The 19073-nt window shown below is 50.8% G+C and overlaps 1 protein-coding gene across 1 annotated transcript; it reads right to left on the bottom strand.

The window, feature by feature from the left end:
- Positions 1-2023: 2023 nt before the first annotated feature.
- Positions 2024-11915, bottom strand: ACTL6B (actin like 6B). The gene is made up of 14 exons (XM_065920410.1): positions 11891-11915; positions 11370-11446; positions 11027-11192; positions 10626-10726; positions 7705-7802; positions 6960-7054; positions 6788-6894; positions 6013-6102; positions 5785-5846; positions 5555-5669; positions 5365-5445; positions 5162-5257; positions 4881-4967; positions 2024-2104 (listed from the first exon to the last, which is right to left on the bottom strand). The coding sequence occupies exons 1-14, from the start codon at positions 11913-11915 to the stop codon at positions 2024-2026; spliced, it is 1281 nt and encodes a 426-aa protein (XP_065776482.1).
- Positions 11916-19073: the final 7158 nt, after the last annotated feature.

Below are 19073 nucleotides of genomic sequence, written 5' to 3'. Positions count from 1 at the left end.
CCCTGCTGGGTGCCCTCCACACGCTTGTAGATGGTCTGAGAGGGTCCTGGGGACAACCTTTGCTGTGGGGGGCGTGGTGTGCATGAGATGGGGAAGGGGAGGAATCTGGCAATAATAGTGACTTTGGGGTGCCATGAACACAAGGCAGGGAAGAGGGTCCTGAAAGGCAGGCTGGAGGGGAGAGTTAGAGATGGGAATGGGAGGAGTTGGGGAAGGGGCTGGAGGACCTGGAGAGAAGGCCTAAGGATCTCCCAACCGCGCCCGATCTTACCGCTCTTCGGAGTAGACCCCCAAGCCGCTCCATGCTCGTGCCCCCTCCTGAGCCCTGCAGGCTGTCCCCCACCCCAGTGATAAACCGTTTGTGGGAGCCCCAAGAGGCCCCTTATCGGTCCTGGCAGGCAGCCTGAGCCCAGGCCCTTCTTCACCTCCCCCCCTCACAGGGTGGGGTAGCAGTCCTGGTTTCAGTCCAGCCTTCCAGACATGGCCCCCCGGCCCAGGCTAGAGGACGGACGAGGGGCTCTGTCCTCCCCTGCCAATCCTTCCACAGTTCCACTCCTGCCCCCTTCTTGCAAAACAATCAATTTTTTTGACCTTGGGGCAGACTTTGGCCTTTAGTTCCCATCAGAGCTGGGGGAGGGAGGCTGATGGCCAGGGAGGGTGGAGATATGGATGACCCTTCCCCCCTCCTGCTTCTTCCCCTCCCAATGTCCTAGGGGACTCCGTCCTAAGCTCCTTACCACGAACACCTCTGCCCCTTCCTCACTGGCCTCACAGGCTCCCCAATACCCACGCCCTGAACACATTAGCTACTCTCCCTGTTTGGACTCAGGGGATCCCCAGCTGAAGGGGCTACAGGAGTGTGACCTGGGGTTTGGCCTGTCCCATTGTCTGTCTGAAAGGGGGGCCTAGGCTACCGCCAGCTGCTGGGGAGATGGGTGCATGGGAAGGAGCATATGGTCAGGCAGGACCAGGGAGTGTTCCAGGATGGGGATCCTGCCTGGAGTTGGGAATCGATGCCCCATCAGGCATTGGTGGAAAGAGTCCTGACCGAGACGTGGGCAAAGCTGGGTGACGTTGGACAACTCATGGTCCTCTTTGGTGGCCAAAGGACCTGGACCATCTTTTTGGAGCCTGGGGGCCTCAGAACACACATCACAGACACAAACTGCTAAATTTTACCTACAATTCCAGGCCGAGGGCGCAGGTCCCCAAGCCACGCGGAGGAACCCAGCACAACGAGTTCTGGAATAGGGCTCAAGGACCCGGTGTCCGGGTCTCCCTGGGAAACCTCGGTTCCTACCCAAGCTGGGAAGGAAGTTCTGAGCTGCTGCTGGGGCGAACCAGTGCCCCAGTCCCTGCCCCACACTTGTCACCACCTAGCGCCCCGGGAAAAAACAGCTCTGACCGGCTCACCTGAGCTGTGTGTCCAGGGGAGTTTTAAGTGCGGCCTCGCAGGGGGCCAGAGGCCCCGCCCACCCAGGCCCCACCTCCGGCCCCGTCCCCGGGGCTGCCCCCCACCCCCACCCCCGCCCGCCTCCGTCCCGCCCCGGCTGCTTCCTCCCCCAACTCGCCTTCCCTCTGCGGCCTTATTGAGCGTCTCTAGCCGGTACTCGCTTCGTGATCCTCCCTGGATTGCTGCCCCTCTGAAACCCGAGGCATCCGGGATCCCGCGGCTCTGCCCTCGCCCGCAGACTTGGCCCGGGTGTCCACCGTATAATTCCGAATGGATGTAGGTGTGGCCCTCCCTCCTCTTCCCTCCAGACTCCTGCCCCAACTGCCCACCCCCAAAGAGGCCAAACTTTTTTTTTTCTTAAAACTTGTTTACTCCATTTAACCCAGAAACTTCACAATCAAGAGGATAAGTGGGGAGAGGAACAAAAGGGGGGCGACGGGAGCGTTGCGGAGGTGGGGGGGGGGGCTGTCGATCCTGCTTGCAGAGCCGAGGTGGGGGAAACCGTCTCCTTCCGTTCGCTTTCCCTCCCCCACCGCTGCGGGCGGGCCTGTGGGTGGGGAGGGGGCGCCCTCAGGGGCACTTCCGCTCCACGCACTGCTTCCCGCCCTCCTCGTATTCCTGCTTGGAGATCCACATTTGCTGGAAAGTGCCCTGGGTGGGGGCGACATCAGCGGTCAGGGAGGCCCAGGATGGAGGGAGAGCAGGTTCCCCACACTCCACCCGTGGAGGTTCGGAATCCTCCCCCTCCCAAGCCCACATTCCTCCGGCAACCACCAACTTGCCCCATCTCCCTGCCCCCTCCTTTGTATTCAGAGGGCGGGTACCCGCTTCATACCGTTCAATCAACGATGCATTCTTTGAGCATTTACTGAGCACCTGTCTGCTCGGAGCCCAGGGCAGTTTGAGCTGGGAGGTGGACCTGCCAGCCGCAGGCCAGCGAACCGACGCTCCAACACTCCATATCCCCTCTTCCACCAGATACCCTGTCACTCCATCGGGCCTTACATGCCAAGTCTCTCCCTCCTTCCCAAGAAGAATCTTTCCTCCACCCTCCTCACCATCTGACACCACCTAACATCAAGGTGGGGATGATGTCTCTACTCTGGCACCCCACCCCCACCCCCTGTTGAAATACACCGCTTGAGGTCCTGCAGCCCTGGCACTTCAGACTGTACTATCTCTATGATTACTTGCATCTGCCTGAAAGTTAGTGTGTGTGTCCCTGTTTCTGGGCACACCTTCCTGGACCATGTTGCCTCTCCCTTGGCTTCTGCTTACTGTGCCAAAGCCCCACTCTTCCCACCATCTCTAGTTTTCAATGCAGATCTCCGTGCTGAGTTCCCGACCCAAATTCTCAACTGTCTTTAGGACATCTGGTCCTCAGTGTCTCCTGGGACCTCACACACTCAACATGTCCATGACTGCTGTCACCATCTTTGCCCAGCCCTGCCTCAAACCTGCTTCTTTGGTCTTTCTCACCTTCTACAGTTGCCCTGTCCAAATCCAGTGGCCCCTTGCCACGTGGAACACTTGAAATGGAGCTATTGAGCACCTGAAATGCAGCTAGTCCAAGATGAAATGTGCTCTCGGTGTCAAATCTGCACTGGATATTGAAGACTAAATCCAGAGGATATAAAACATCTCAAATTTTATATTGATGACATATTGAAATGATAATACTTTGAATACATAAGTGTGTTAGTTGCTCAGTCGTGCCCGACTCCTTGTGAACCCATGGACTACAGCCCACCAGGCTCCTCTGTCCATGAGATTTTCCAGGCAAGTATACTGGAGTGGGTCGCCATTTCCTTCTCCAGGAGATCTTCCCAATCCAGGGATCGAAATCTGGGTCTCCTGTACTGCAGGCAGATTCTTTACCAACTGAGCTACAAGGGAAGCCAATAATTTGAATATATTGGATTAAATACAGTATATTCTTAAAACTTAATGTGTTTCTTTGGACTTTTAAAAAATATGGCTACTAAGCAATTTTAAATGACATCCATGACTCATGTTACATTCCTCTCGGACAGCACTGCGAGCGGCCAGCATCCTGGGTTTCATCCTTGACCCCTTTCCCTCTTACCTCTCATATCCAAACAGTGTCTACATTCTCAGTCAGACCTCTGATGAGCTCCCAACCCTCTCTCCCCCACATCCGCTCTGCTGGAAACCCCGGGTCACAGTGGGGACCACGGTAATCCTCTCCCACCCACTGTCTGCTCTGCAGCCCAGGTTGCGTGCTTAGTCGCTGAGTCGTGTCCGACTCTGTGTGACCCCATGGACTGTAGCCTGCCAGGCTCCCCTGTCCACGGGGATTCTCCAGGCAAGAATACTAGAGTGGGTTGCCATGCCCTCCACCATGGGATCTTCCCAACCCAGAGATCAAACCTAGGTCTCCCGCGTGGCAGGCGGATTCTTTACCGTCTGAGCCACCAGGGAAGCCCAGGTGAGCTTCCTCAACTCTGACCCCACAGCATCTACCCCCCGCCTGTGGCCTTGCCTGACCCTCCCCTGGGGCCACACACCCTCTCTCCTGCTTGGCCTCCTAAGTTCTCACTCTCCCATCTCAGCTTGAAGGCTCCTTAGAGGCCCTTCCTGACCCCTGAATGAGGTCAGGTCTTCCTTTGAAGGAACACCCCGCACTTTGTGGTGACCTCCTGTTTGATGGTCTTGGCTTCCAGACTGTCCCCACGCATGAAGGCAGGGACTAGGTCGGGCTGTCTGTCCAGGTGCACGGGAGGCTTGCCAGGACTTCTCCCAACCCTGAGCTGTCTTCAGGGGGTCAGTCTTCTGTCACTCTGACCCTTGCTTCTGTCCCTTTGGGGGGCACATCCTCTAGCCAATATCCTCCTTGTCCTGTCACGTCCCTGCTGTCCCCCTCTGTGTGACTGTCACCTGTCAGATGCAGTTTGCACCTTTACCTCTCTGCTCAACGTCTTGCCCCCGCCTCAGCAGCTGCTCCAGACTCAATTCCCCACCCACCGCTGCAGAACCACCCTGACTGCTGTTTTCGGTTTGTCCCTTGCTCACCACGCTATGCCCACTGCTACCCATTCCGTGACTCTAGGACACTAGAAAGAGCCTCCCGTCAAGGTCCCCTTGAATTCAGCTCATACCCCCATCCTCAAAGACTCATGTCGGACATAACCTTCTCAAACATGCCTGTGGCCATCACATCACCTTGCCCCAAACCTCTAGGGGCTCACCCTGGCACACAGACCACCACAGTCTCATCCCAGCCAACCAGTCCGGCTTCCTGTCCTCCACTCCCTGCTTTGTGTCCTGAGATTGCATTCACCTTTCTGGGAGCACTGACTGCCCTTTCATAAACAATGAGTGAATGAGGCAGCAGGCAAGGTGGTGGGGGCGATCTGGATCTACTGTTCCCCACATTCAGCACTAGACCAGGGCCCTCCCCTCTCACCAGTGAGGCCAGGATGGAGCCCCCGATCCAGGGGCTGAACTTGCGCTCCATGGTGCTGTTGCTGGCGATGAGCTTCAGTCTCATGCTCTATGAAGAAAGAAGGGCTGGGGGAAGCAGACACCTGGTTCTGGGAAGTGGGAAGGGACAGGGCTCGGAGTGGGGAGGCCATAGCGGGAAGGAGCTGCTTTGGTGGCTGGAATACTGGCTCAATGAGTGGGAAGGAGGAAGGATTTGGTGTTGAAGGGCTGGCCCAGGGCCCTGGCCGGGGGGTGGGCTCCTACCGGTGGTGTCTTCTGGGAAAGCTCTCGATTGAGCCTGTCAGTGAAGCCCTGCAGGAGCGTGTTCCCGCCGGTGACAATGACACTGCCGTAGAGGCCCTGAGAGCAAGGGAGGAAGAGTGAATGGGCAGGGGACGGCCCCGCCCTGCCCCCCACGCTGCCACTTCTTCTGGACCCCTCCACCCAGATGCAGGCTTGGGCCTCACCGGACGAATGTCAATGTCGCACATGCCAATGCTGGTGGTCACCACGTGGCCCACCCCTAACATGGTGTTCCCCGACAGGCCCTGTGGAGAAAGGTGATTGGGCTTTGGGCCCTCTGTCCCCTCTCCCCAGCCCCCTGTCATCCTTAGCTTCCCCCCAGCCCCAGGATCCAGGGACTCCAGCCAGCCCTACCTTGACATTGGAGGGATCAAACAGGCCCTCAGGGATGCGGAGCCGCTCTGCACCGTAGTCTGTGTTGTAGCCGTTGGGCATCTCGTAGTGCACTGTAGGCATCTGTGCAGCCACCCTGCCCAGGAGGGAGTGAGATTCCGCTTGGGGTGCTCCTGTAGGACCAGGGGACCCCCGAGTCCCAGGTCTGCCCCTTTCCCACCCCCTCTTCCCCAGCCGTGGGCCCCACTCACTGCTCATCGTAGGGAGAGTCTGAGACCTGCAGCACGGAGGCCTGGAAGTCCTGGATCACCTCCTGAGAGCCCAGGGACATGGTGAGGGCTGGGCTCCCTTCTCAGGCCCCACCCCCACCCCACCTGCAGGGCCTCTGTCCCTCCCCGCTGCTCATGGTGGGGGAGGGCGGTAAGGGAAGGAAAAGGAGCTGGAGGGATGGTTTCCGGGGACCCTCTCCAGTGCCTCACATTGCACATGTAGTTATGCCAGGACTTGGAAACCTGGGGTAACTTCTCCTTCTTCTTCCAGTTTGGGGGTGCACCCTCCCGTACAGGCTCCTGTAGGGGCACAGCCTGTGATCGCCCTTCGCACCCCACACTGATCCAACCTGCCCCGTCCACACCTGCCTCCCCAGCACTCGCCAGCTCTGCGGCTATTGGGCACCGGGTTCTCTGTTCTGTTGCCCAGAAAAGGTGTTTCTCCCCCTTCCCTATTAGAGGAGAGAGAATGGGGAGAGCCCAGCCCATGGATGCCGTGCACGCAGTGGGTACAGATGATCTAAAAGGCCTCAGTCAGAGAACTTGGAGAAGGCCTGGTCGAGGGCTTGGAGAATCCAGTAGGAGGCCAGACCTTTTAAAAGGAAACAGCTTTTTACTGAGCCATGTTCCACGTGGGGATCCCTCGCATGCAGGGTCTCATTTAATACTCGCAGCAGCCCTACATGCAGTTTTTCCACTTTGCAGAGGAGGAAACTGAGGTTCAGGAGCTTCAGTCTCATGCTCTATTTCACACAGTTCTTCTGTGGCAGAAGCAGACCTTGAACCTTGGTCTATTGGACCCCAGAACCCACCACACTGGCCTCATACACACATCCTTCTAGCAGTTGGCTATGGGACCTTGGCCATGTCCCTCAACCTGCCCGGATCTCTGATGCCTCAATTGCAAATTGAGGACCCAGGATCCTCTTGGGGCCTGGCTGCTCCCTGCCCTGATATCTGATAGGTCAGGGGGCAGAGGCTCCACCTTGGCTGCGATCATGTAGGGTGGGATGATGTCAATGGCCATTTCCTGGAAGAGCTCTCGGCACTGCATGGAGATGAAGTCCCCTGCCAGGGGTGACTTGACAATGCCTGGAAAGGAGGGGGTGTCATTGCCTGGTCCCTCAAGGTGCCCCCGACCCCTATCGAGGCCCCACCTTGCTGCAGGACGTAGCCATCATGTACTGGAATGGCCGTCGTGTGGGTGGCCCCACTGTCCAGCACCAGACCTGTGGAGCGTCCATTTGCAAAGCTGGCATGGGAGGAGTAGGTCAAAGAGCCAGCAGCAGTGAACAAGGAGGCTGGAAGCTGATCTGGCCTACTCTCTATTCACCTAGGTCCAGCCCAATCCCAGTCTGTGAATATCTCCTTTTGGCTTGTGACCCATTTGCTAGAGAAATGCAACTGAGACCCTTTGCCACTTTTTTCTTGTGTGAATCACACTTTCTTCCTCTGTTCCTTCCTTCTGAATATCCAACTTCTCTTTTTAGTCTTTGTTCTATGTCCTACGGGATCCTTGAAATTAGGGTCTATATAGCCCCAGTGCCTGGCACAGGGTACAATGCAAAGTTGATCCTTTTAGAAAAATAAATGGGAAGGGAACATCTCAGTGTCATATACCCTTCCCTTCTCTCTCCAGCCCCAGCCCCTGTTGTTTACTTGTCCCAACTCTCCACGCTCAGCCTGATCCAAGGAATAGGAAAGGACCACTGGTCTGGCCACCCTAAGATACAAAGCACTCAGCTCCCAAGGGCTCTTAGCACTAATGGGGCTTGGGGGTGGGGGTTGTCTGCCCATCCAGGATATTTATCTCCATGGAATCAGGCCCAGCCTCCATCTCGATGCACCACAAACTCCACCCTGACTCTCCATTCTCACAGAGCAGCTTAACCCAGAGGATACGCAGTAAGCACAGCTGTCTTGCATAAGAAGAAAGCAGGAATGTTGTACTGCTCAAACATCAGCTCTGTCAGCTTCTCCCGTTTGGCCCGTGTGTTCCACTGGGGAGAAAGTGCAAGAGGCGAAGTTTCAGGAAATGAAAGGCACCAATCTATGTACACACCTTCCACATATACAGACCCGTTTTGCACTGAGGACAGAGGCAAGGACCCCTGACCCTCATAGGTCTTTAGAATGTTGAAACTATAAAGAATTTGAAATATCACAATTAAAACCCAACTGAAGAAAATAAAACTCAGAGAATGAAGTTGGCCAAGATCATACAGAAAGCTCTTGGTAGAGCTGGGTCTGGAGTCACAGTCTCTTGACTCCTAGCCCAGTGCTTTCTATTGTGCAATAAACACTTCAGGCCAACACCCTCCCCCTGCCCCCCACAAGACCCCAGTACATCCCTCTTTCCCACTCGAATCGTCTCAGAGATAAGAAAGCTGAAAAAGAACATATTTCTGGGTAAAAATGTTGGATTGAATACAAACATTTACTTTTACTCTCTCCCAGGCTACGCAGGTAGTCGTGTTTGACTCTTTGTGACCCCATGGAGTGTAGCCTACAAGTCTCTTCAGTTCATGGGATTTTCCAGGCAAGAACACTGGAGTGGGTTGCCATTTCCTTCTTTAGGGGAATCTTCCTGACCCAGGGATCAAACCTGCAACTCTTAAGTCTCCTGCATTGGTAAAATAGTCTCCTGCATTACCACTAGTGCCACCTGGGAAGCCCTTATTCCCTCCCAAGGTCCCAGGAAAATTATAATAAAGGGAGAATTTAAAAAAAAAGAAAACCATAAACCCACAAGAGCCAACAGGCACATAAAAAGATGCTCAACATTTTTGACCATTAGGGAAATGCAAATCAAAAGCACAATGAAGGACTTCCCCCATGGTCCAGTGGCTAAGACTGCACTCCCAATGCAGGGGACCTGGGTTCAATCCCTGGTCAGGGAACTAGATTCCACATGCCACAACTAAAGATCCCACATGTTGTAACATGTGCTACAACTAAGACCTGACACAACCGAACAGATAAATATTTTTTAAAGATAAATAAAAAGTAACATTCATGGGAAAGGAAAGAGCTCCTGGAAAATAAAAATAGAAGAGCAGAAATTAAAAGCTTTATAGAAGAGTTGATAAATAAATTGAGGGAATATCTTGGAAATAAGAGGAAAGAGATACATAAAATATAAAAGATGAAAACATTAGAAGAAGACCAGTTTTGGAGGTACAAAATCCAAATAGCAGGATTTCTTAGGAAAGAACAGAGAAAATTGAAAGAAATAAATCAACAAATAAGTAATTAAATTTTTAATTGAATTAAAAGACGTAAGTTTCCAAATTAAAGAGACACATTGAGTGTCCAGAGCCACGAACAAAAATAGACCAATATAATATTGTGAAACTGTAAAACACTGAGGACAAAGTGAAAATTTTATAAACTCTCAGAAACAAAAATAAGTTACATCAAAGGATCAGGAAGTATATGACCTTGACTTTCTTGATGGCAACAGCAGATGTTGGAAGACATTGAAGAAGTGCCTTCAAGATTCCATAAAAAGCAGTGGCTAAGACTCTGCACTCCCAATGCAGGGGGCCTGGATTCAATCTCCGGTAAACGCATGCCACAACTAAAGATCCTGCATGCCACAACAAAGACTGATGATTCCATGTGGCACAACTAAGACCTAGCACAGCCAATTAAATAATTTTTTAATAAAAAAGTTCCAAAGAAAAATTATTTCCAACCTGGAGCATTATACCTAGCTAAACTATATATCCAAGGTTAGGCATGAAAAGTCTCAAAAATATTACTTCTTATGTCCTTTCTAAAGCAATTACTGGAAGATGTGCTCCATGAAAACAAGGGAGAAAATCAAGAAAAGAGTCATGATCCACAGTAAACAGGACTTCTAATACAGGAGAGAGGTGCAGTGTTTCCTTAAGATGAAGGTGAAGGGAGATGTCAGGATTATAGCTACACCTTCTGCCTAGAAGCTAACTAGCTAACTAGTCTAAAACAGAGCAGGTCAGTAGGCTCCTGGAGAGATTTCTTGAAGATGAAATTGATGAAACACCTAAAGCAATTAATGTCTTCAGGAAAGATAAAGATAACTGATGAATAATTTCAGGTCACATTACTAAGTAGATAGAAAATGAAGAAAAACAGAAACACAGAAAATTTTCAGTGCTAGAGAAAACAAATAATTGCACAAGAGGAAAATAAACCATAGTTTATTGCCTGTCTCAGCATACAGGTTGATTAGCTTACATAATAATAAGAGTATAAACACTGAATCTTAAAAAAAAAAAAAAAAAAAAAACCCTAAACTGCAACTGTACTCCAAGTAAGAAAAAATGTGTGTGGTGTGGGTTGGGGAGGAAACAGAGCTAAGTGCTCATTTTGTGTAGTGGGAAATCCATAGATAATACCTAGAGCTAAAAAAATTCACAATCAGCAATTTATGATATTTAGAGACATAAAAGGTAATGGTAAAAAAATTAAAAAGCTAAAAGAGAGAAAAGCAATTGTTTCTGGAAAAGGGATAATAGAAGGAGGAGGTTATGCATGGCAGTTTATAAAAAAAAATTTTGATTCTGTATAGGTGTATTTAACATTGACCAAACATTTCAGTTAAAAGGTCACACGGGGACTTGGGGGGTGGGGCAGTGTGTAAGGATGACTGGGGGAAAGGTAAGTGGAGAGAGCAGAAGAGAAGGAGACATGGAGACTAACCCAGGGAGGATGAAAAGTGGTTGAACCTGACAGAGTTGGAAGGAAAAGTTTGAAAAGTAAAGAGGAGTGATTAATGGCTTGAGGAGAGGTGAAAGGCCTGCCCCAGGGCTGCAGAAGGGGCTGGACTACCCACTTACCGGGGCCTCTGACATGAGCACTGGGTGCAGGTTTGGCTCAGACTTGACATGCTTGCTGTAGGTGTGATCCAGGATTGCACGGAAGCACTCCCAGTCCTCAACTGGGGCCAGGACACCAGTGGAGAGATGAGGGTGGGCAGGCAAGGGTCCAGAAACAGGAAGGAAGGAGGGAAGCCAAGTCCAGGGGAGGGGAAGTGAGACAAGGTCCAGCAGAAATCCCCCCTTGCCCGGGAATCTGGTGGCCCCTTGTGAGAAACCAGGCAGCTTTGGAAAGTAGTGAGGGCATCCCTGGGACTTGGGCAGCTGCAAGGAATACTCCGTGAATGTGGGGTCCTGTGCCCCGGGTTGTGGGGTGTGGGTTCTGGGTCTGTGTCAGGAACCGGTAGGTGGGGGTCCCATACTCATGCCATTCTTGAGGGGAGACATGACTTCCGCTCCATCTCGAGGCACGTGGAGGGCGTTGGTGTCGATGTGAAAGATTTTCCCTTTCTTCTCTTTCTCCCCCTCCAACTCCAGCCCGCCCCCCTCCTCCGCGGCCAGCAGCCCCACCGTGGTGGGGAAGTCAGCCTGGAGCGGGGCATGGACAGGAGAGAAAGCCGTATCTTGCAGGGCCCTCAGCCCACCCCCTGGGTTTACTCCCACATTCCCGCTCAGCAGAGCTTTTCTCTGGGCGCTGAGAGCCCTGGATGACTGGGTAGCCTGGAGGGGAGCCCTAGGATTTGGGCAGGGGGCTGGAAGGCTCACCTTGGGGCAGTCCTCCCCAGCGTACCCAGCGCGGACTGAGAAGGAGCCAATGTCAAAGACCAGCGCCCCCACCTCATCTGTGCGGGAGACAAACTTGTGAGGGGTTATCTCCCAAACTCTCTCTCCATGGATTGCTCCGAGAGGAGATCTGGGCAGAGTCACCTTCAACCCGGAAGGGTCAGGTGGGAGCTCGGCCAGGAGTTCAGAGTCCTGGGAGTGGGAGATCAAGACTCCAAAGTCCCTTTTTGCCCAGTGGCCCTGTTCAGGCCACTCTCCTTGCCTGGCTAGGGACCGGGCGGAGACGGATTGAATGGTGGAGAGGTTGGGCCAGGTACGCGCAAGCATTCCGAGGAGGGTCGAAGGTTGGAGTGATGCAGAACCCAAACCCAGGGCTGGACCCGCTCGAGCGCAGAGGTGACAGGGCCCGGGGTGCCCAGAGCTTGGGTTGCGTGGGCTCGGGGCGCTGGGATTCGGGCGAGGCCGCGCCAGGCTGGAGATCCCGAAGCCCGAGGCTCGCTCACCTCCGCCGTAGACGCCCCCGCTCATAGTGCCCTCTCAGCGCTGCTCGCGGCCCGTGGGCGGCGGCAGGATCAGCACCGAGGCGGCCGGACAGCTCCCGGGATCCCGGGCGGGGCGGGGCGCGGGACGGCCAATCGGGAGGCCAGTGCCCCCGCCCCCAACGGCGCCGCCGATTGGCTGAGAGGCGAGACAATAACCCGGCCGGGGGCCGCTGCTTTAAAGGGCCAGACACCTCAACCTTAGGTGGCGGGGAGGGGATTGAGGGGAGCGAAGACCTCGAGCCTGGTCCTAAGGGACAGGCTGGAAAAGAGCAGGACTACACAAGAGATTCCTTGTCCATTCGAAGACCTGCGGGGTGATTGAAGGGGCCCTTGCTCCCTTACTTTTAAAAATGGGATCTAGAAGAGGGCGCCATACTCTTGGGAGACGTGGCCATTCTCAGGCTCCTTAGCAAGGTTCTGCTATACCCAGGACTGAATGGGAGACAAGGGAAGGGAAGAAGAGAGGGAGAGGTACGGGAGGGGGTGTGTCTCCATTTTCTCCCTGTTTCTTTCCGTCCTTGTCTTTCTGATGGCCCCTCTTTTCCTCGTTGGTCCCTGTTGGCCTTATACATACACGTATGTACACACATGGCTCTCAGCTCACATTCACCTCTCTTTGATCTGTTTTTCTCAGGAGTTATTTATCAAGCAAGTAGGTTTTCCCCTAGTAGGCTACTAAGTCCTTCGGGGCTTCCAGTATGAGGCCACCTCCACAGTAGTTTTGATAGAGAAGGGAAAGGAGCACTTCTGACAGCCTGGCTCAGTTGAGAGACTCTTACGTGAGCATGTGTGCAGGTGTGTGTCTGTATGTATGTGTCTGAGAGTGTCAGCATATGTGAGCACATGCATGCGTGTGTTAGTCATTTTCAGTCATGTCCAACTCTTTGTGGCTCCGTGGAGTGTAGCCCTTAGTTCCTCTGTCCATGGGATTCTCCAGGCAAGAATACTGGAGTGGGTTGCCATTCCCTTCTCCAGGGGATCTTCCAGATCCAGGGATCGAACCTGGGTCTCCTGCATTGCATGCAGATTCTTTACCACCAGAGCTACCAAGGAAGCCCTTGTGCACATGCATATGTGTGTACATATGTGCATATGAATACATGCTTGTGTTGGGAGCACTCCCACCTACTTGTTTAGGGGTGAGTGGAGCACTAAGAGCAGAGATAGAAGAGGAAGAGGATTCTGTGTGATGACTGAATGCCCCTGAAGTTCTCTGCTTACCAGATACTCACTCTGTAAGGGCTCCACCCTTCCTTAGCCAGAGGACAGATGGTTTGAGCTGGCTCATCTGTTATCCACTGGCGGCAGTGGCATTTCACATTCCCAGGGTTGGTTCTGAGTCCGGACCTGGCTCCCCTGCCTGGAGGCTTCAGTGGGAGCAGTGAGCTGTAGGAGAGAGCTGACTTAGGAGCTGGGAAACTGAAATAGTCCAGAATGAGCCTAGGGTCAGTCATCTGCCTCTATAAACTGTGGTCTGGATGAACTGGAACAGCCCCTTAACCTCTCAGCGCCTCATTTCTTCATCTTCTAAAATGTTGAGGTGAGAATTAAAGGAAGACACTGGATGAGAAGTGATTCTGTTCATGGCCTGCACCTCTCCTTTTGGTTGTCATTGAATGATGCTGCTTCACTTCCCCTTTAAATTCATCTTGTCAATTGCCACTACTCCCTCCCCTATCCCAGTCTGGACCTCAGATTCAGAAACTGTCCCAGTCAAGGGGAAACTTTACTGATCATGGAAATAAGGCCTAGATTTTATTGGGATTTTTCCAGATACAAGAAGGGCTCTATCTTGGGTCATACAGTTCACTGGGGCAGAACCAGGACTAGAACTCACATCTCTCATCAGCCAGTTGACAGATGATTCTGTGTCCCTCTGCAAGTTTCACTGTCCCCATCTGTAGGACAGCTGGAGGTGAGGATTCAATCTGATGCTAGAATCAAGTTCCTGGCTTGATTCACTCCTGGCTAAGTGCTAGAGATACAGGACTATTCAGCAAACATTGGGTCTTAAGAAAATCTCTGGGTGTTTTTAGGCTTTAATATTATCATCAACATATTCATAGAAATCTGTAGTCTATCTAGTAAGGTGACTTTCCCTCTCATGGTTGGTACAAAAGCTACAGTGAACTACAGGACTAGACTTATTTCCCAGTCAACTGTGACCAATTTTCATTTGTCATAGGATCTGACATGATATTCTATTGCATGATGCAAGTGGTTAAGGTAAAGTTTATTAATGTATTTCATCCATCCATTCATTCATTCAACAAACATCCTTTATGCCTATAGTGTGCCAGGCATTATGCAAGCTACGGGAATACCAAGGTGCATAAAATATATCCCTGCTCTCAAGCAGTTTTAGTGCAATGGGGATCTCAGCTGTGCATGAAAATGTGGTGAAATGGAGGCTCAGAGGAGGGAGGGGCTACCTGTCTCTGAGAGTCCAGGGAGACTTCCAAAAGTGAAGTTTAAGCTGAACTGTGAAGGATAAATAGGGGTCACTGGTGAACTAGGTGGAAAAGGTCTTCTACCCAGAGAACACTGTGAGCAAAGGTCTAGGGAGGTGGACATTTCTGCCATATGTGGAAATAAGAGAGTTGGATGCAAGCTGGTGGCAAAGACCAGTGTCAGGGGAAGATGAAACTACAAAAGTAGTCAAAGACCAACACATTCATCCCTGAACTCTATTTTTACTTAGCAAATACAAAGCATCTGCTATGTGCCAGGCACTGTTACAAATGCTTTACAAATACTAAGTAATGTAGTCCTCATAATGATCTGATCATCATCCTCATTTTGCAGGGGAAACAGAGGCATGGAGAGGTAAGTGACTGGCCCAAAGTCACTCAGCTGGTAAAGGTATGGAGCTGAGATTTTATGTATATATTTGGCTATGCCAGGTCTTGGTTGCAGCACTCAGGATCTTTTTTTTTTTTTTTTTTCCTTTCTAGTTGCAGCAGGCGAACTCTTAGTTGTGGCATGTGGGATCTAGTTCCCCGACCAGGGATCAAACCCCAGTCTCCTGCATTGGGAGCTCAGGGTCTTAACCACTGGACCAGAGTTGAGATTTGAACTGTGGTATGTGAAGAGTATTGATCTGGGGGAAAATGTTGCCATGCTTCTATTCATTTCTTAGGTGTTTGATGTTTTCCAGGTGTCTGATAGGCACTGGGAATAAAATGACTCACATAACTTGATGTGACTCTGAGTTTAATGTCTGTTTTGGAAGATGGATGATTAAATGATTAGCTCAATAAAATCATCTAACGGTTCTCACATTGGCTAAACCTGAGCACCTACTAATGACAACAAAGGTGGTAGGGTCATGACCCTTAGGCCCCACACCTTGGATGTGACTTGGCATCTTGTGAGGGTCCGTTCATTGCTGGGTGAACTTCACCAGACAAACCAAGTGCCCTGGCTTCCCAGGGAGCCCCTAGTGCAGGTGGCAAGTGCCCAGGAAAAAACAGTCCAGTGAAGGCTGCAACAGGCATGGAGCCAGCATTGTAGTGAGGCACAAACAACGGTGTAGTCAGGAAGGCAATATTTAAACCAAGAATGAGAAAATGAAAAATTTCCCAGTTGACAAGGAAGTGGAAGGGGAGTCGGGGTGGAAGGCATTCTTCGTAGACAAGACAAGCCCCAGCCTGTGTGTCTTGCAAAGCATTTTGGCCCTTCTCATGGAGTCAGTGGGGAACTACTGAATGGTTTATATGTGTGTGTGTGTGTGTGTATGTGTATAATTTTTATTTGTTTATTTTTGGCTGCTCCGGGTCTTTGTTCCAGCACACTGACTTCTTCATTGCTGTGCATGGGCTTTCTCTAGTTGTAGTACGCAGGCTTCTCTAGTTGCGGAGCGCAGGCTCTAGGGCGTGTGGGCTTCAGTAGTTGCCACACGTGGCTTCAATAGTTGGGGTGCACAGGCTCCGTTGCCTGGCGGCATGTGGAATCTTTAGTCCCAGACCAGGGATTGAACCTGTGTTTCTTGCATTGGCCACAGATTCTTAACCACTGGACTCTGCATGGTTCTGAACAGCAAAGTTATATGATCCAACTTGCATTGTAGAAAGACATCTTTTAGCAGCTATTTGGTAGGTTGATTAGAGAGGGACTATCCTAAAAGACTAGGAAACAGGCAAGAACCAAGGTAGTAGCTGTTGGCATACAGAAGGGATAGATTTAAGTAGTACTGGAGAAGTAGCATTGACAAGCTGTATCTACAGATGACATTGACTGCCAGCCTTACCTCAATTGCCATCTCCCTTCTTTGTTTACAAGCTATGTTTTAGCTGGGTATATGGCTACAGACTATACTTCCCGGCCTTCTTTGCATCTAGCCAACTTCTGAGTAGAAGTTTGTGGTGTCCTTAAATAGAAAAGAACTTGTGCTTCCATGCCACACCCCCTTCCTGAGAGATGAGATTCAGATACAGTAGTGGGAAATGCCTGGGCCTCACTGGACACAGAGGTGGAAGCCACAGGTTGAGGAGGGCCAAGATGTCCCAGAATCCTGAAGGATCTAGTTTGGGGTTGTTGCTTAAGCCACTAAGTTTTGAGGACTCTTCATTCTAGCAGCTTGGACTATAGTCTAACTAACTGACTATCCTTTGGATATGAGGCATGAGGAAGTGAGAAGCTCCTGGGTGGATGGTGGTGCTGTTATCTAGGCCAAGAGACTCAGAGGAGGGGTAGGGCTGGGCAGGATGGGGTGGGGTGGAAGAGGATTACTTTAGTTTTGAATATGTTGAGTGTGAGACATCTATAAACAGTGGAGTGTGGTCATGGTATTAACAACCAACTCTGCAGGGAAGGGGAACCTCGATCTTAAGCATATGCTGACTTCCATGGTGTAAATACTCCCACCATGATGATGATGTTACTACTATCAACATGACCTCATTGAATAAGGAGTTGGGAAGAGAGGGATACAGTAGGCTCTTGTGAGCTGGTCCAAGCTGGCACTAGCTGACTCTAACAGTGCACCAAAGTCCAAAAACATCCAGGTGGAGATGTTCAATCTGCAGTTGGACAGACACCAAATCTGCACGAGAAGATAAGAGATTTGAGAGTGATGAGCAATCGTGGGTAATGAAAGTCCCAGTAGTGATTGGAGTCACCGTGAATAACTTGGAGTGAGAAGAGGCTGAAGTTGGGATCCCAGAAAATCAGTGTTTAGAGAAGATCCTGGAAGGTGGCAAAGGCTGAGAAGAAGCCTGAGAAAGAACAGTCAAAGGGAGGACGAAGTGTCCCACATTGGGGCCAGATTTTCCACATGTGCTCCAGAGCTTCTGCGTTCTCATAGAAACTGGCCATCCACTGGTCATCCCCTACCTGTCTGTATCTTCACCTCTCTCTCCTCACTGTTCTTCACATTATTATCTAAACAAGCTCTTGTAGTTCCCATCAAAACACAAATATCTTGATTCCACATTCTCCCACTGCTGCTGCACCTTCCTCCACCCGCTCCCAGCCAATCTCCCAAAGTTTGGGCCGCCTTGGTCATCTCCACTGCCTCATTTCTCACTTGCCCTCAGTCCGCTGCAAGCGGAGCATCCAGTGCAAAAGCTCCACACAAAGCCAGCATCAGCCTCCATGGTGGTCAATCCTATGCCCGCTTCCCAGTTCAGCCTTCTCTCCCTCTCGGCAGCATTCAACAACATGTACCATTCCTTTTTGGAACACGCTTTTCTTTTGTGTTCCAGAATTCCACCTTCCCGATTTTCTTCTTAGCTGGCTTCTCCTTTGGCAGTTTGTTCTCTGCCTGACCTTTAAATGTTGGAGCTCCTCAGGGCTTGGTCTGAGGCCATCTTGTCTTTTCCCTGAACCTCTTTATGACTTCATCTGCTCTAAAATGCCACTCATTCTCAAGGCTTTATTCCAACCCAGATTCCTGCTGAGCCCCAGACCTACTTAGACTGCCACTGTTGAGCATTCTGCCTTGCACCTCTCCTAGGCACCTCAAGCCTAACACGTCCCAACTTAGAACCCTTGATCTTGGGACGTCTCTGCTGATCCAGTGGTTAAGAATATGCCTTCCAAAGCAGGGGATGCAGGTTTGATCTCTGGTTGGGGGACTAAGATCCCACATGCCACTGGGCAACTAAGCCCACGTGCTATAACTAGAGAGAGGCCTGCGTGTCGCAACCAAGACACAACGCAGCCAAATAAAATAAATAAATAAATGTTAAAAACCAAACAAAAATTCTTGATCTTCCTCCCCAAATATACCCCCTCTCAACTGCTCTGCTCTCGTAAATGGCACTTTCAAGGCACCAGTACTGATAGTTATGCACATGGTTGTCTACCATCCTCTCTTCTGTATACACTAAGCTCCCTGCAGGCAAAGGCGGGTACACAAACTCAAGGCTGTATCACCAGGGCCTAAGACATCACTGGGACTCAATAAATATTTGCTGACTGAGTTAAAGTAAGGAAGCATATTAGTACAGAAACCAAAGTGAGAGGAAGCAGTGTTAGATGCCTTATAGAGATAAACAAAATTGGGTTCTAGTCTGAGGCTGCTAGTTTTCTAAATGACTTTAGGGAAGTCTCTTTGCCCATATGTAGATTAAGAGGAAATAGATGTAAATTATAACGTCCCTTCCAAATTCTAATTGGCATCTATTATGTACTGTTAATATATTACTGAATTGGTGAGTGCACGTAAATGGAATTTGTGCATAACTAAGAATGACTTTTTAAAAAATTTCCTTTAAAAATTGGTGCTTTGATGGGAATTCCCTGGTGGTCCAGTGGGTTTAGGACTCCGTGCTTTCACTGCCCAGGTTTAATCTCTGGTTGAGGAACTAACGTGCTTCCCCCATGGTTTAGATGGTAAAGAATCTGTCTGCAATGCAGGAGACCGAGTTCCATCCCTGGGTTGGGAAGATCCCCTGGAGAAGGGACTGGCTACCCACTCTAGTACTCTTGCTTGGAGAATCCCTTGGACAGAGAAGTGGTTTGAAAACTATTTGTAATGCCTTTAACAGAGGCTACATAAAAAGTGTTTGGTACTTTTAAATTGCATGAGGACTCAATGAAGGCTCTTCATTGACTTGAACTTACCAGAACATTTTCACAATCTGTCCGGATCTCATAACTAACCAAGGTGACTTGCAGGGGAAGTAGCTATCAATAGTCT

This window comes from Muntiacus reevesi, chromosome 2 (genome assembly GCF_963930625.1).
Source record: "Muntiacus reevesi chromosome 2, mMunRee1.1, whole genome shotgun sequence".
Classification (NCBI taxonomy): Eukaryota; Metazoa; Chordata; class Mammalia; order Artiodactyla; family Cervidae; genus Muntiacus; species Muntiacus reevesi.
The sequence above is the reverse complement of the archived record's forward strand: the minus strand, read 5'-3'. Positions and strand labels throughout refer to the sequence as shown.

Coding starts and splice junctions, on each gene's coding strand:
- ACTL6B (XM_065920410.1), bottom strand. CDS start 11,915: ATGAGCGGGGGCGTCTACGGCGGAG. Junction 5,258..5,364: donor GCGACATTGACATTCGTCCG/GTGAGGCCCAAG, acceptor CCTTGCTCTCAG/GGCCTCTACGGCAGTGTCAT. Junction 4,968..5,161: donor TTTCCCAGAAGACACCACCG/GTAGGAGCCCAC, acceptor CTTTCTTCATAG/AGCATGAGACTGAAGCTCAT.